At 37.1% G+C, this 16,609-nt stretch overlaps 1 protein-coding gene across 1 annotated transcript; it reads left to right on the top strand.

Annotated features, from left to right (window-relative positions):
• Nucleotides 1–4,260: 4,260 nt before the first annotated feature.
• Nucleotides 4,261–16,475, top strand: LOC127415605 (tudor domain-containing 6-like). The gene is made up of 16 exons (XM_051654368.1): nucleotides 4,261–7,710; nucleotides 7,804–9,661; nucleotides 9,756–9,880; nucleotides 10,020–10,100; nucleotides 10,183–10,195; nucleotides 10,467–10,519; nucleotides 10,608–10,659; nucleotides 11,877–11,938; nucleotides 12,033–12,084; nucleotides 14,161–14,228; nucleotides 14,330–14,384; nucleotides 14,506–14,573; nucleotides 14,659–14,719; nucleotides 14,875–14,939; nucleotides 15,026–15,080; nucleotides 15,888–16,475. Exons 1-16 carry the CDS (start codon nucleotides 4,261–4,263, stop codon nucleotides 16,064–16,066), a joined length of 6,297 nt encoding a protein of 2,098 aa, XP_051510328.1. The 3' UTR covers nucleotides 16,067–16,475.
• The last annotated feature ends 134 nt before the right edge of the window (nucleotides 16,476–16,609 follow it).

Here is a 16,609-nt window from a genome sequence, read left to right as displayed (position 1 = left end):
TTGCAAGCCATTAACCAAACCAACCAGCTCCGAGGTGAATTACAACAACAACAAACTTTTCAAGGCAAAAAAGTATTTCAGACAAAAAGACAAAGTTACAAGGCTGTGTATTTGCCGTCTGTCACGAGGGTACAAACTACAATCTCATGAAGCATTGCGAATGATGTTATTGAATAAAAAATGGTAATATATCAAACTGAAGCATACACTATCGATAAACAACTTCAGAGCTCATGGTAGGTCTCTTGAAATGTTTATAAGCTATCGCTGAAAATCAATTCATTGATGGAAAAATTGAATGGGATTTTTACTTCCAGAACCACGCTGTTGCGATCTATAAAGTGAGTATTTAATCAAAGATTATCTCTCATTTAAACACTTTTTTTTATTATTATTATTATTGTAGATTTAGACCTCAAACATCATAAGCAGTACATGAAATATTTAATTTCTGAATCTGAGAGTCCTTATGATTTTTTTTCTCTGCCTCTTCATTTTCTCCCTGCAATGAAAACGGATTCGGTATGTAGAGTTGACTGAATTTAGTTTAATGCAGTCAGCCTGGTTTAATGATGTTCAATAGGTTATTTGCTCAGTGGGTTTATTAGAAACAATAGGGGTCAGTGTGAAAAACCTAAATATTTTAAAGTAGAGTCAAGATAAACACATCAAATTTTTTTTCATAAATAAAAAACACTATATTTTACAAGCATGTTTGTTATTGTTTAAACAAATCAAATAATTCTGCTTTCAAACGATGAGCTTTTCGAAGGCACTGTTCCGTATAAGCCCACTTGAAAAAGTTATATTTCTGGATTATAATTACAGACAGAGCACTAAATCTTGTTTGAGCTCAAGAAGCTTCTTAAATATTGTAATTTTATGTGGTTATCAGCAGTTTTTATTTATTTTCTTTCTTTTAATACATCTATCTTTGTGAGCATCACTCAGGGAGTGTCCTGCACAAGCTCCAGATACTCAAAATCTCTCTTTTCAAATTAGGGATGCACCGATAATTCAGTGTAATTGGAGGCCGATAACCAATATATTTGCCAAAAAATCTGTATCTGGATAAAAATCTATATTTTGTTTGTCTTATTACAAAAACAAAAGGCTCACCTTATTAGAAGGGATCCAGATATGGTTTTATAAAATCAATCATGTAAAGTGCATTATTGTTTTTATTTTAAAACAACTTAAATTGAAGAAAACAAGGAACCTGCAAGAAACATCTAAAACTTTTAAATAATTTACCAAATGTAGCCTACTTTGAACCAGTTAAATAAATGTTATATTCCTATGTCCAACTTTCATTTAAAGAAAAGCATAATGACTCGCAATTTAAAATGAATTTGAGTGAGCTAGTATGTGCCTAAAAAAGCCATAATTTATCAGCTTTAATATACCGGGCAAATTTTCTTATCGGACGGATAACCGATATCTTTAAAATTCACATTTATTGGCCGATACCAATATGGCCACCGATTTATTGTGCATCCTTATTTCAAATACAAAGTATTGCTGTTAAATGCAACAAAAAAATAATAATAATAATATCAAGTATCATTTGATTTATTAGTCTCTTAATTTTACATTTTCATCATTCTTCACCTGGTTTGTTCATCCGACTCCAGAAAAATTAATTTTTTTGATGTAATCAAAAACAGTGAAGTTTTGGAGCAACTTCCAAAATGGCCGCTGAACAGTGGTAGCACATGGTCCCAAATAACTCAAGAATGAAACATTTGATTGGCTCAAAATAAAAAAGTAAAACGATATCAACAAATATGTGCATTTCCTCTGCAACAATTTTTTTTTTTTTGCTTTGTGTTTTTTTTTATATATATATATATATTTCAATAAATCAGTAAGTGGGCTTTTATGGTACATGGGCTTAATTGGGTCACTTTCCCTAACTTTTCACGTGGGCATAAAAGGAACATTGCCTTTGAAAAGCCTGTTTGCTCACAGCTTAAAAGCAAAATAGTTATTTTATTTGTTTAAACAACAATAACAAACATGCTCTACATTGTAAAATATAGTGTATTTTTTATTCATGAAAAAAATATTGTTTACCTTGACTCTACTTAAAATGGAGGTTTATTTTCCACTGACCCCTATTGTTCCTAATAAGCCCACTGAGCAAATAACTGCAAATAACTGAATTCCATGGCAACCCTACATACTGAATCTATTTTCATTGCAGGGAGAATATGAATAGGCAAAGAAAATAATAATTAAGGCTGTCAGATTCCGAAATTAAATATTTCATTTACTGGTTATGATGTTTGAGGTCTAAATCTTAATATCTAAATCAAAACTGAGGTGTTTATTTAGTCAAATTTGAAGCATTTATATTTTTAAAAGCATAGTGGGCTTATTAAGAACACGTGTGCCATTGGCCCTTATCTGTCGTGGCTTCCCAATAATCCCCATCCATTCATTGGCTCTATAACTCTACTCCCTCTGGTGAGCGTACTGGTGCACTATGGCTGCTGCCGCATCATCCAAGTGGATGCTGCACACAAGTGATGGTTGAGGACAGTCCCCTGATCACTGTGTAAAGCGCTTTGATTGTAGTGTCAGAAAAGCACTATATAAATGTAACGTTCATTCATCATTCACATGTTCCTTATAAGCCCAGTCCAGACTTTTCACGTTTGCAATTAAATAAGGTAACTTCATTTTGTCAGTTTACCACATAACATAACATGAGTGTTTGGATGAGAGATTCATCTTTGATTTAATACTCACTTTATTCAAAGGCTTTTAACATTTCTGTAAGATAACAAGTAAAACTTAGATTTGGGTGGGCTTAATTGGGTCACTTCGCCTATACGGCAACGTTTTTTTTTTTTTTTGCTTCACAAATTGTCTTTGAGACACTCATTTGTCTCCACCTAGTTGTATCTCCAGAAGGGGTCTCTGAACTAATTGGTTAATGAAACTGAACAAATTTGTGAAACAGTAGCAAACCACACAAAAATGCCCTTAATTTTTGCAGCTAATTCTGCACAATTCTGCAGTTAATTTGCTCTACTTGAATCATTAAAATCACTGGAATTGGTGCTTTTAGCTTCCCTGGAAAATCCCTGGGGAAAAAAAAATCTTCATGAACCTGTGATTCTCACCTTTTTCGCCCCTCATTAGTTTGCATCCCAGCTTTTAAATCCAGAGTAAGACAGCGACACCACGTTTGTGTGTTTAAACCCATATGCATGTTTGGGTGGCCGCCTGCAATTTTTCATGCTCAAATTTATAAGCTCTCCATTCACACATACTGTAGACTAATTGCAAAAACTTGGTCTAATTTTTCCGAAAACCTCCCAAATAAAGACTCATAATTGTTTTTTTTTTGTTTTGTTTTTTTTTTTTCTTAAATTGAATCATGTAATTCTGGTTCTGTTCACACTCTTACTTTGAAAAGTCTTATTCCACTAGATGGTATCAAGTACTATGAAAAATAGTTTTTCCTCTTTCACATTCCATCACAATATACAGATCTGAAATGCAGGTGGCGCTCTAACACATTTCAGCCCTCACAGATGTGCTCGTCCATAGACATTCAGTCTAATTTTCTGTCCATGCACCACCCTCATTGATTTATTAAATATCTTGGCCTCTGGGTGGACTAGAAGCTCTTTGCGATGATATGTAACATTTTATCATCAATGGTCACTAAAATTCATGATGATTTGTTTGGAATGTGTTTTCTATTGGATGGCATATTTTGTTCTGGACTATCTGATTATTCAGCCAACCAAGCTCACAGACAAGTCAAAAAATGGCAAATTCTTTAGAAAACTTAGAGGCAATGATCGGCACATAAGAGATGTTTGTATTTGATGTTTACAGAAATCATATTTCACTTTGTGAAATCTTTCGAGCTGTGGTATTAGGGCAACAAAATAAGCTATAGTCACATTCCTGAGAATTAGAGCTTTCATTTGATGACCTGTCTAAGTGCAATGTGAAGGACTTTTAATATTCAAATTAATATTTCTACCCCATTACCTCTAGAGGGTGCTAATTTGCGTACAGAAATGCAAAAGTGATGGTATTCTCTCAACAAATTCTAAGGCAAATTTATTCTAAGCTTTTAAATGATACCTCATATGCCTGACTTATGTATCCGGGATTTATTTAATTATTTTCGCAATATAGCCAACAACAACACTTAATTTCATATTTCCCCTCTTTTTGTAGATACACTGGGGCATTGAAGAGTTTTTAAATTTGTGAGTCGTGGAAAGAGTCAAAATGTGTTCCATTCCAGGACTCCCATCAACAGGTTCAAATGAACCTGTACTTATTACCAGAGTAAATTTAAACCCCTCATGTGTTCTGGTGGAGTTTTGGGGTCATTTTGACCAAGACCGGAAATTTGCATATCAGCAACTGAAAAAGGAGATTCAATACCCTAGAGAGGGTTTTTGTGAATCGGATGGAAATCCTGGTGACTTGTGCCTTGTACGTGTGTATGAAACATGGTACAGAGCCCGCATAGTGTCAAGAGACTCTGAAGAGTACAGTGTGTTTTTAATTGATGAAGGCAGAACACATTGTGCCACAGTTAACACCTTAGCATGGGGCAAAAGTGACTCTTTCTATCTGCCCCCTGAGGTTGAATTCTGTGTTCTAGCCAATGTCTTACCACTGTCTCCAGAAAACAAATGGTCAGAAATGGCCTTCGAATTCATGAAGACCTTCTGTGGTAGAAGAGTCAGCGCCTCTGTTCAAGATGTTCTTGTGCCCCATCGAACATTTCTACTTGACATTCCTTGTCTGTCTAGACAGATGTATGAAATGGGGTTTGCAAAAAAATTGTCCAACAAAAGGTTCAAAGAGTTCGTTACAAGGTCTTTGCAGGCTAACGGTGGAACTGCAGAACCTCAGAGAATTTCCTCTGTCAGGAACAAACCCATTGAGATCTTTGAGAAAGTGGAGAAACCTCAGTCCTACATGTACCCAGATTTGCAAACGGATACTGTTGAGACTGTTGTTGTCACAGAAGTCACAAATCCTTTTAGAATATTCTGTCAGCTGAAGGTTTTCTCTCAGGAGCTAAGGAAGTTAACTGAACAGATAACTCAGCATTATGAAGCAAGAATTGGAACTAATTTCGCAAGTCCTGAGAATTTGGGCAGTCCATGTGCATCAAGAGGAAGTGATGGCAAGTGGTATCGTTCTGTGCTGCAGCAAGTAATGTCTCCCAACAATGTGGTTGAGGTTTTGCACGTGGATTATGGAAAGAAACAATTTGTACAGGTTGAGCATGTAAGACCACTTGCCTCTGAATTCTTTAGAATGCCTGTTGTGACCTATGTTTGCTCCCTTCATGGAATAGTTGACAGAGGTGTTGGTTGGACAGCTTCACAGATCGAGTACCTGAAATCTCTCCTGCTCAACAGAACAGTGATCGCCAAGTTTCAGTATCAAAGCCTTTCAGAGGGTGTCCACTATGTCACGCTTTATGGAGAGGAGAATACAAACATCAACAAGTTGTTCGAACTGAAGCAGAAATGTTCACTGGACTCGGATATGACTCTTGCAGATTATGCTGTTCAGAAGAGCACATCTCAAAAGAGCAGGATTTCAGAGAGAAGTGAGACCAAACACGCTGAGGAAATGTACTCTGACCTTAAAGGGAACAAACCTGTCTTTTTTACAGAAACTCTCCCACCTAACACTTCACATGTGGCTGTTGTGCAACATGTTGACAGCCCTGGAAAGTTTTGGATTCAAACTCAGCGATACGCAGAAGAATTCGATCAGCTAATGGATGGCCTTGGAAATCTGTACAGTGATCCAACAAGTACAGAGGGTTTAATAAGAAAGCCTGTTGTTGGTCTACTCTGTGCGGCTAAAGCACAAGATGGTGTGTTTTATCGAGCAGCTGTCTATAAGGTACTAGACAAGAAAGCGGAAGTTTACTTCCTTGACTATGGGAACACAGAACTTGTTGATTGCCTTAACCTCCGACAGTTGCCTCTCAGATTCCAGCAGCTTCCAGCTGTGGCAGTGAAATGCTCACTCTATGGCATTAAATCCAGACTGAAACACTGGGATGAGAGGGCTACATTGTTCTTTTCAAAAATTGTTGAAGACAAAATACTTGACATTCATGTACAAGACAAGTATCAGGACTCTCACATTGTTCAGATAGTGGACCCCAGTTTAGATGGAGAAAATTATGTCAGCAAGTTGTTGTGCAATGCAGATTTTGCAGAAAGTGAAAACAACATTGTGGCTAACTCTGCCGAAACATCTTGCAGTTCTGCACACAGCTCTGGCATATTCCTGACAAGTACTCAACCTCAGACACTGTCCAGTTCTTCTGCTGTAACAGAAAGTGCATCTGCTTTCAAGGAATGTTTGTTTCCAATTGGAAGTTCACTGGAGGTCACTGTATCTTACATTGAGAGTCCAAATGACTTCTGGTGCCAAAAAGCCAGAAATGCAGCATGTTTAGAAGTGCTAATGCAAGATATCCAGCGCTTCTATGCTCATAGTGAATTTCAGCCACCATTGGAAGCAGCTTGTGTTGCCCGACATCCTGAAACTGGGATATGGTACAGAGCCTTGGTCATTCAAAAGCACCAAACCCCACATGTGGATGTGTTGTTTATTGATTATGGGCAAACAAAGACTGTTGCCATACAAGAACTTCGGAAGATAAGTCCAACATTTTTGAAGATGAAAGGGCAAGCTTTTCGATGCAGTCTGTATAATCTGATCCACCCAGTCTCTCTGTCAACTTTAAACTGGACCCCTGAAGCCACATTGCAGTTTCAAGAGTTTGTTGACACTGCAGCTTCCATGAATGTGCCCTTGAAATGCACCATTTTTGCTGTAATGTATGACTCTCAGAGAGTTGTGTTTAATGTGGTTGATTTGGAGACACCATTCCAAAGCATTTGCAATGTCCTTGTCCAGAGACGTCTAGCTGACCGTGCACCCTCTAAAAGAGCTCCCCTTCCACCGTTTCGGCTGGACACCTACTACTACTCCACACATGGTATCAAAATTGGGTGTGAAGAGAAAGTAGATATCACCTGTGTTAAAAGTGTCACTCAGTTCTTTTGCCATCTCGCAAGGAATTCAGACCAGATTGGAAAACTTGCAGACAAAGTCAACTCCATATGCAGTCAACTAGAGGTTACCAAGTGTCCTCAGGCCTTTGGAACGGTTTGCTTCGCAAAATACACCGATGGACAATGGTACAGAGGGAAAATCAAGTCTACAAAACCATCAGTTGTGGTGCATTTTGTGGATTACGGTGACACATTGGAAGTTGATAAATCAGAGTTGCTGCCAGTTCCAATTGAAGCAGGAGACATCATGTCTGTCCCAGTTCAGGCAGTTGAATGTGGGCTCTCGGATATACCTGAGGATGTGCCATGTGAAATGGGAAATTGGTTTCAGAATTTTGCTGATGGTTGCTCTTTTAGAGCTTTAGTCGTGGCAAAAGAACCTGGAGGAAAGCTTATAGTTGAGCTTTATGATGGAAAAACTCAAGTGAATGCATTGATGAGACACAAGTTTCGCAATGAAATTCATAGAACTGACCAGAGCACATTCCAAGGGCATAGTTCCAAGAACAGAAATGCAGAAAGTGTGGAAGTCCATGTAAGGGCAAGTTCCAGTGATCCAAGGAGAAATCCCATGGATAAAATTCAGCAATCCTGCGAAAGTCACGTAGCACAAAGAGTTGATCGTTTTGAATCGAAACCAACATCAGGCAGATGGGGATTCCATAAAGGAGATAAACCAGAACCAACGCAAAGACGTCATAGTTTTGAGTCAAAAGAGACACCGGGCAGGTGGGGATTCCATAAAGATGGGAAACCAGAGCCTATAAAGGATCCTGGGAGATGCCACAATGCCCTAAAACAACATGGATCACAAAGAAAGTCAGATGATGGAGAGGAGGGACTGCTCCCTCGTCAATCTGGGAAAGCTGATGGTGTTAAAACCAAGTTAACTTCTCTCAAAGAATCTTTGCTCCCAGTGAAATTAATAGAACCAGGTCTGGAAGCTGAAGTATTCATCTCACATTGCAATGGCCCTTTTAGCTTCTTTGTTCAGTTAGTAAAAGATGAGGATGACATTTACTCACTTGTAGAGAAGTTAAATAATGAGTCCGTCATTGCAAACATTGCTACCAGTGATGTTCATGAGGGAGACTTGGTCCGTGCAGTGTTTCCTAATGATAACTTGTGGTACCGTGCAGCTGTAAGAAAAAACATTCGTGATACAATTGATGTAGAATTTGTTGACTTTGGAAACACAGCTGCAATTTCTGCCTCAAAAATATGTTGTCTTGATCAATCTTTTGCTTCACTTCCAAGGTACAGCATTCAGTGCGCACTACATGGATTGAATGTTGACAACACAGACGAAGAATTTGCACACAACTTCAAACAAGTTGTTGACCAATACACTGGAAAGGTCATGTGCGCATTTGTTAAAATGTCAGGGACTGTGTGGGAAGTCGAGCTTGACATGGTTGGTGTAATGAAGGGATCCACCTGCAGGGATGAAATTCCACCAGCAGTTGAGCTTCAGACCCCAGGTGTAAAGCAAACTTTGTCTGATGTCAAGGTCTGTACCTATTACAAGAACCCTGACTTATCAGTTGGGCAAATAGTCACCGGGTATGCCTCATTCATTAGGGGTCCTCAGCTCTTCTGGTGCCAGTATGCGGTAACAGACAAACTTCAAGAGATTTCAGATGTGTTGCAGAATGTTGGTAATTCATTGGCGAAAACTTTGAATGAGCAAGCTGTGTCAGTTGGAAGTGCTTGTATTGGCCTTTTCATTGAGGACAATTTGTGGTATCGGGCTAAAGTAACATCCAGGGACCTTGACACCCTGTCAATTACATTTATTGACTATGGAAATGAATCAAAAGTCAATGTAAGTGAAGTAAAAGCACTTCCACCTGAGCTGTCGGATGTGCTCCCTCAAGCATTTGATTGCCAACTTCAAGGATTTGATCTGTCCAAGGGTTTCTGGACTGAAAAGGCAGATGAGGCGTTCTTTGAGCTAATTAATGACAAACCTTTAAACATCACTTTTGAGAAAATGGGGAACTCTGAAACCCCACACTTTGTCAAGCTGGATTGTAATGGTGTTGACATCAGTGATGCCATGCGAAGTTACTGGAAATCTCTCAGCCCTGAAAGCCCATCAGTTGAACTCTTGGATGGAGCAGAATTGCTTCCTTTTGATGACACTGTGGCCACTGAAATTAATATTGGCTCAGTGCAGTCCACCGTTGAAGTAGTGACAGATCATTTTGCCAATGAAACATGTGCCTCTAGCCTCAAAGACCCACTTGTGGTGATGGATAAAAATGTTGCCTCACTTGATGCATCTATGAGTATGGTGCCCTCTAAAACACAAGAGAACCTGGAAGCCACATGGGTCACAGAACATGAACGAGTTCCTGGTTTCACAATTTTATCAGACCCGAAAAACCTGTGTGACTTCGCTAAAGAGACACATGTCAATCCTACACCCATTCCTTTAGTTTTGCCACATCAATCTGAGGGAGCTTCCTCAGAGAATATAGATAGCTTCCTGTTGAATAACACTGATTCTGAATTATGCACTGCTGAGGAACAAGAGTCGCCATCATATGAGATCATTCAATCAGGTAAGCCTGAATTTGTCAAAAAAAAAAAAAATTGTACCACTGTTAGAAATGCAGTCAAAACCAAACACTTTTTTTTTTTTTTTTTTTTTTTAAGACTTAGGTAATTTAAGGCGTGCTACTGACAAGAAAACTGTTGGGTCAGAATGTGTTATCTGGTCTCATGCAAGAAGAAATTGGTGCAGAGCACAAATTTTAAAGGTTTCTGAAGATGTTGCACTGGTAAGTATATCTATCTGTCACTTCTCATTCATACTGGTTATGTAAAGAGCTGCTCTTTTTGTCTGGTAATTGAATGTTTTAACTTTTTTTTTTGTTATTTGAACTTCATAGTTCAGATTTATTTTCTTTTATATTGCAGGTTCTGCTTGTGGAGCATGACTCTGAGGTAGTGGTTGATCCTCTCAACATCTTCGAAATTGTGCCAGAGGAGCCATTGCAGGCACGGCACAATCTACCTTTTATTTTATTTTTTTTATAAAGTTTTAAAAGTCTAGTTTATTCATCTACTGTTCTATTTGCAGACTTCATGCATTGGTACTGCAGTTTCAAGTGGTGTGTATTTTATTTTTTATTTTTTTTTAAATAGTAGGGGGAAAATTAGTTATCTTGCTCGTACAGCAAAACTCAGAACATGACAGTGATTTACAAACTGATTTAAGCACTAGTTTATGCTTAAGTATACATTACCATGGTTCATTATGCTTCCTCATTTTTCATTTATCCATCAATTCATTCATACTCTATTATTGAGTCTTTCTGAAATAGAAGCTAACCATTCAAGAGCCTAAAACTTAATGTTTTGTAGATAGAGTAACTAAGGGAAAACATAGTCCACCAGTGAAGAACAATATCTCAAAGGTAAATGGACATTTAATTGTGCTCAGTAGAACAGAAGTTGGAAACAGAATGGCATGTAGCAACAAATTATACCTTTTATTTACAATAGGCTGAAGATGAATATGGAACTGCCGTCACCTCTGCTTCTGAACAACCAGCTGGTGAGTGTCTGTATCCATAACACAGTGTCCATGTCAGATCCTGCTATGGTAGAGGTATATACTTCCATTATGTAACTCTGTGATTATTAATTGGTTGCTGAATTGACCCTTCGCTAAGCTCCGCCCCCCTTAGTTATGATTGCTCGCTCTGACAAGCTCTGCAGAACTCCCCATTTTAATGAATGAGAGATTGCCGTGGACGGCAAGTTTTTGGCAAAATTATCTCTCAAATGGAATGGATAATATTTTTAGGTGGGCTGGTATGAAGTGACATTGAAAGTTTCTTTGTTAAAGAAATTAAATTACACAGTAATTTGATTAATAACTGGAGACTGTGAATCAGAATCAAGACAAATGATTATTAGTCACTTGAAAAGAGAAAGAACTTCATTTAGTAGCGGTTAAACATCTAATAACATTAGCTTAAGTGAACAGCTGTTTATTCTGTCTCATAAAACAATAGTTTTGATGCTGTGAATTGTGTATTTAGTGCTGTGAATCTGTGAATCGTTTAGTTATTAGCTTTAATTTACCTTTGAGCAAATGTAGGTGTCGTTGCAGATGTTATGTTAATGTTAATTTAGGAATGAGGGCTGACAGTTTAATCCATAATATGCTCTTCTCCACATTTATTTAAAAAAAAAAAAAAAAAAACACTGCGTGTCGGTTTAACTCGTGTCACTATTACAAATGACTCTGCAACAACGTGTTTAGATTTTTTTGGATAATTTGGTGTGACGAGGACGGGGGCGTGGCCGGGCCGTGATGACGCACGCCTGGTGCTGAGTTGAATAATCAGCAGGAGAGAGATCGGGGGTCGCGAAAACAGCATTTCGAGAGACGCACAAAGCTGTCTGTCTGCGTGTCAGTGTTATGCTGAAAAGCAATATGTGTTGGAGCAGCTGAAAAGCAGCTGTTGTAGTGTTTAATGTATACTGAAAAGTGCCACATTAAAGTGTCTTACATGTTTGTCAAGCCAGTCCCAGCTTCCTCCTTGCCCATCTTTAGAATTTTGTTACATTTTGATAAAAATCCCGCTCAAGTTCTCAAACACACATTACTTCCATAGGCTCTCATTGGAAAATGGCAAACGCGTGTCAGAGTAATGGCAGCAGGGCAACAGTTCCTAAGACAGAATTGGTCAGAAGCGCTTTTAAGGCGGGGCTTAGTGAAGGGTTAATTGGTAATTCACAATTATAATGTTTTAATATATCAAGGTGAAGAGATATATAAAAGTCCCATTGACCAGATGGATTCAGGTGGTGAACCTGCAGACCAGGTACAGTGTAATACTATTTTAGTAATCAAAAAATGTTTGTTCATCAGTAATCAGAGTGTAATGTCTCAACATATGCTCATTAAACTTAATGCAGCCTCAAGCTGAGGGGTGTGTGTCCTGGTTTGGTTTGGTTGAAGAATCTGAGGGTAAGTGACCTTGATTTTTTTTTTTTTTTTCTCTCACATATTCTAATTCATTTTATGCATGAACACATTTTCCTAAATCTACTTTTATTAAATCACAAGTCAAAAAATCATGCGCATGTGAACTAGTGCATGGACCACATACAGAACACCCACAAAAATCATATGGTGTGATGGAATGCAATATTACGTGCATGTTAAAAGTTGGCGATGTCCTCCAAAAAGTGAGTGCAGCCATGGGCTTATATCAAGGTTTATATAATAACTCAAACAAATCCACTCTCATATCACATTTTCATAATGTTGGATTTATTCATAGGGCTCATACATTCATTATTTCAGTTTGACCAAAAACCAAACTGTTATTAGAAACGTAACACTGCGTTGTGTCGACACAGACCACAGCAGCTGTGACTGGTCCACTTTAACCAGAGACTGCCTCCACCCAGGATGATAACAAGAATATCTGAGTTAGCGTTGCATTTTATTAGTTTATTTTAATATCTACAGTATACATTATATGACATTGTATTTGGACTCGGGGCCTATTAAAGCAATTGTCTCAATCAGAAGCGTCTGCTTTTTTTTAAATTTTTTATTCTGTTTGTGTTTCATGAAGTTACAAGTGAAACGCAACAAAAGATATGTTTACAGCGCATAAACTCAATGCTTTTTTCTCTGGGCCTTTACTTGATATTAATTTGATATGTGAGTGGAATTTTGTATTTTTACATTTTGTATTCTATTCTGTTTGACAGTATGTGTACAGTAAATAATCATATTTCAGGAGATATAAGGAAATGAAAGAATTTAAATTTTTCAGCCAATTAATTAGCATCTGTTACGAGTTGGTTATATTGCCAATATGCATCAAAGTCTTTAAAATGACACCCATTTTGTGTTATTCAGGCGAGTAGTTAATTAATTTGATTTCTTTTTCAGCATGGAATGTCAAAAGTATGCCAAAATATACAAATTATGTATTAATATTTAAGCGACTCAAGAGCAAGCATCCAGTAATTTCCTAATTTTCAACATTTCAACAAATAATAAGGACTTAAATTTCAACATGTTCACATACTTTGAACTAATTTTTGATGCTACAATAGTTTATTAAATACTTTTGAATCCAGGAATTACATTGCTTTCGTTTACTTATGAAACACCGTTAGCATTTTGGCTATGTTCTCACAGATAGATGCAAACACACCAACGCGGAACTAGACATTTCTGATATTCAATAATGAGGTATTCCATGATAATTAACATGCACAATATAGTTAACGTGAGCACTTCAGAATACCTTGAAAATGTCTTGATAACCTATTAACAAAATTGTTTAGATTTTTCTGAATGCACTGTAACATTTCCATCAATAAATCAACATTCTCAACACTCCAGCTCTTACAGTAATATGAAGACTTTCATTATATAGAAATTACTAGGAAACTCTAAAATTAATGTTTATTTTTCAAATAAACTTTTCTCTCAGAATGTTACTATTGTTGTTACTTGTTCATTTGGAATGGAAATAGATAAATTGGTTTGGAAATAATACATTGGATAAATACAAAATAGAAGCATTGGACTCATGTCTCTTTGAATCTTATTTGGTTTGATCTTTGCAAAGTTACTTTCTTTGTGATTTGTTTAATCTAAAAAGTACAACACAAGTAACTAAATCTTGTAATTAAGAACAGCAAAGTTGATGTATTTGTCTTGTAATTCAATACAATACCGTGATAATACCTTATACCATGATAAATGGTTCAGCAATTATCGTGATATGAAAATTTGATAACGTTACATCATATGCAGAACTATGAATGCAAACCAACACGTTGGCCACTACATGGAGCCTACGCCATTGGTTCAACACAGAAGCATAAATCAGCCTTAAAAGTTATTAGGAGATCAAGTCTTGTTTGTCACTTTAACAAGAGATCAAATAGAATGGAATATAGCATCACATCTGATTGTTTGTGTGCATGTTATAAATGTTTAATTTATAGGAACCTAGATTGAACTGCTTTGATTTTAAGGTCTGAACAATGAATCTTGTTTTGTGTTATTTTAAAGTTGAAGATACCTCAGGGGTAGGTGCACAAAGGCATGATCTAGTTCAAATACTGACTACTGCTACACATGTAAGTTAAGAAAAAACAAAAACTAATCTTTCAGAGTTGTCCTACTTTTCCATAAATACTGTACAAACCTTTTAAAATATTGTATGTACCATTCCGAACAGATACAAAGCAGGGAGTCTCAAGAGGACTTGGATACTTCAGCTGGAGAGCAAAGAGGTACCCTTTATACTTTCAGTGAATTGTTAGGACTTTTTTTTTTTTTTTTTTTTTTTTCCACTTTTATCTTCATGAAGGAATAGTTAACTGCTCAATTTTATTTGTAAAATGTGTTTAAAAGGGGTTGCCAAGATGAATACCAGAGTGGAATTACTGATGGATTTCCTTAATATGGCTCCCCAGGATGAGGTGTTTGTCTTTTCTTGATTATCTTTTTAAAGATCTACACCACTCATTGGTCAAGATTATAATCCTTTTATATCATGTTTTGCAGATACAGGATAATGTGTGCGAGACTGACCCCGGACTGGATGTTTTGCTAGAGGAGTTCAATAGTATGCAATTTTTGCATGACGCATTCAATTGAAAGTGACTTATAATTTGAAAATGAGCTTTCTGTTTTAACCGTATGGAAGATGTGTTCAAATTAAGTTTATCATTTATTAACTGAAACTAAATTTTTTTTTCTTTTTTCTTTTTGTCTCTCAAGATGTTACTGAAGATCTTATCATTCTGACCAGTGATGATGGAGCAGACACTGCATCTGATGGCACGGTATTATAATCTCAATGCTATATTTGTTTACTGAAGACATAAACCACAAACATAGAAGTTCTGTAAATACTTTCCTTTGACTTCAGCTTCAGGAAGAAGAGTTGGTGACAGAAATCCATCCTGATGCTGAAGAATCTGCGTGTAAGTTACTTATTTTTGTGTTTTCATTAAGAAGTCAAAAGCCCCCCGATATTTTTTTTTTTTTTTTGATAAAATACTTACTGGATACCAGCCACATTAAAACCACCTGCCTAATATTGTGTAGGACCCCCTTGTGCCGCCAAAAGAGCGCAAACCCACATCACAGAATAGCATTCTGAGATGCTATTCTTCTCACCACAATTGTACAGCGTGGTTATCCGAGTTACTGTAGACTTTGTCAGTTCGAACCAGTCTGGTCATTCTCTCTTGACCTCTCTCATCAACAAGGCATTTCCATCCACAGAACTGGATGTTTTTTGTTTTTTGGCACCATTCTGAGTAAATTCTAGAGGCTGTTGTGTGTAAAAATCCCAGGAGATGAGCAGTTACAGAAATACTCAAATCAGCCCGTCTGGCACCAACAATCGTCCATGCGATTATCTAATCAGCCAATCATGTGGCAGCAGTGCAGTGCATAAAACCAGGCAGATATGGGTCAGGAGTTTCAGTTAATGTTCACATTAACCATCAGAATGGGGGAGAAAAATGTGATCACTGTCCAAATCACTGAGATCACATTTTTCTCCCCCATTCTGATGGTTAATGTGAACATTAACTGAAACTCCTGACCCATATCTGCCTGGTTTTATGCACTGCACTGCTGCCACATGATTGGCTGATTAGATAATCGCATGGATGATTGTTGGTGCCAGACGGGCTGGTTTGAGTATTTCTGTAACGAGTTGAACGGGTAAATCCGAGACCCATTTTCTGGTAAAATAGAACTTACTGCAATATGCTTTGCAGGCTTGCAGGAAACATTAAATGCATCCAATTGTACCAGCTCAGAGGAACAGGATTCAAGAGCCACTCATCTGACCCTAAAAGTTGAGGACTCAACTGATGATGTCATTTTTGTTGGTGTTTTGCAAGAATCCCAGAAAGTAGTATGTGAGCCAGGTAGTGAAAAGCAGAAGCGTGACTAATGTTAACATGGTCAGAGAAATGGTTGCCAAGAGGCAAGTTAGGAGTAAATGTGTGTTTTTTTTTTTTTTTTTTTTTTTTTTTTTTTGTTAAAACGCCTTTAATTTTCCAGCAGCTTGGTATTGACTTAAGGCCTGTGCTTATATAATCAATATCACAAACATTATGTAATGGCATTATTGAGCACTTTGGTTTGTACACAAGTAGGGCTGCTGTTTTGTTTCTGTTTGCATGTTTTCTTTCCATTACCATCCACTGATTTCTTATTGCAGTTCTGAAGGTTGTTTCGTTTGTTCTTCTCATTACACAGCCTAACTTTATTGCAGTTCTAAAGGGGGTTTCTATATTGTAGCAAAACTAAATTATCCAGGGATTATTTGTTTTTGTTCAGATGCTCTTAAATGTTTACATGTAATGGGTTGAAATTGTTTAATATGCATCCTTTTTTTTTTTTTTTTTTTTTACACAGCACTTGTGAATGAACATTTTCTACTGGTAACTAGTTATTCCGAATTTCTGTATTAGGTTGAAATAACTAAAATACC

This window comes from Myxocyprinus asiaticus, chromosome 25 (genome assembly GCF_019703515.2).
Source record: "Myxocyprinus asiaticus isolate MX2 ecotype Aquarium Trade chromosome 25, UBuf_Myxa_2, whole genome shotgun sequence".
NCBI lineage: Eukaryota > Metazoa > Chordata > Actinopteri > Cypriniformes > Catostomidae > Myxocyprinus > Myxocyprinus asiaticus.
The sequence above is the reverse complement of the archived record's forward strand: the minus strand, read 5'-3'. Positions and strand labels throughout refer to the sequence as shown.

Coding starts and splice junctions, on each gene's coding strand:
- LOC127415605 (XM_051654368.1), top strand. CDS start 4,261: ATGTGTTCCATTCCAGGACTCCCATCAACAGGTTCAAATGAACCTGTA. Junction 10,520..10,607: donor TGAAGAACAATATCTCAAAG/GTAAATGGACAT, acceptor TATTTACAATAG/GCTGAAGATGAATATGGAAC. Junction 14,229..14,329: donor TACTGACTACTGCTACACAT/GTAAGTTAAGAA, acceptor CATTCCGAACAG/ATACAAAGCAGGGAGTCTCA.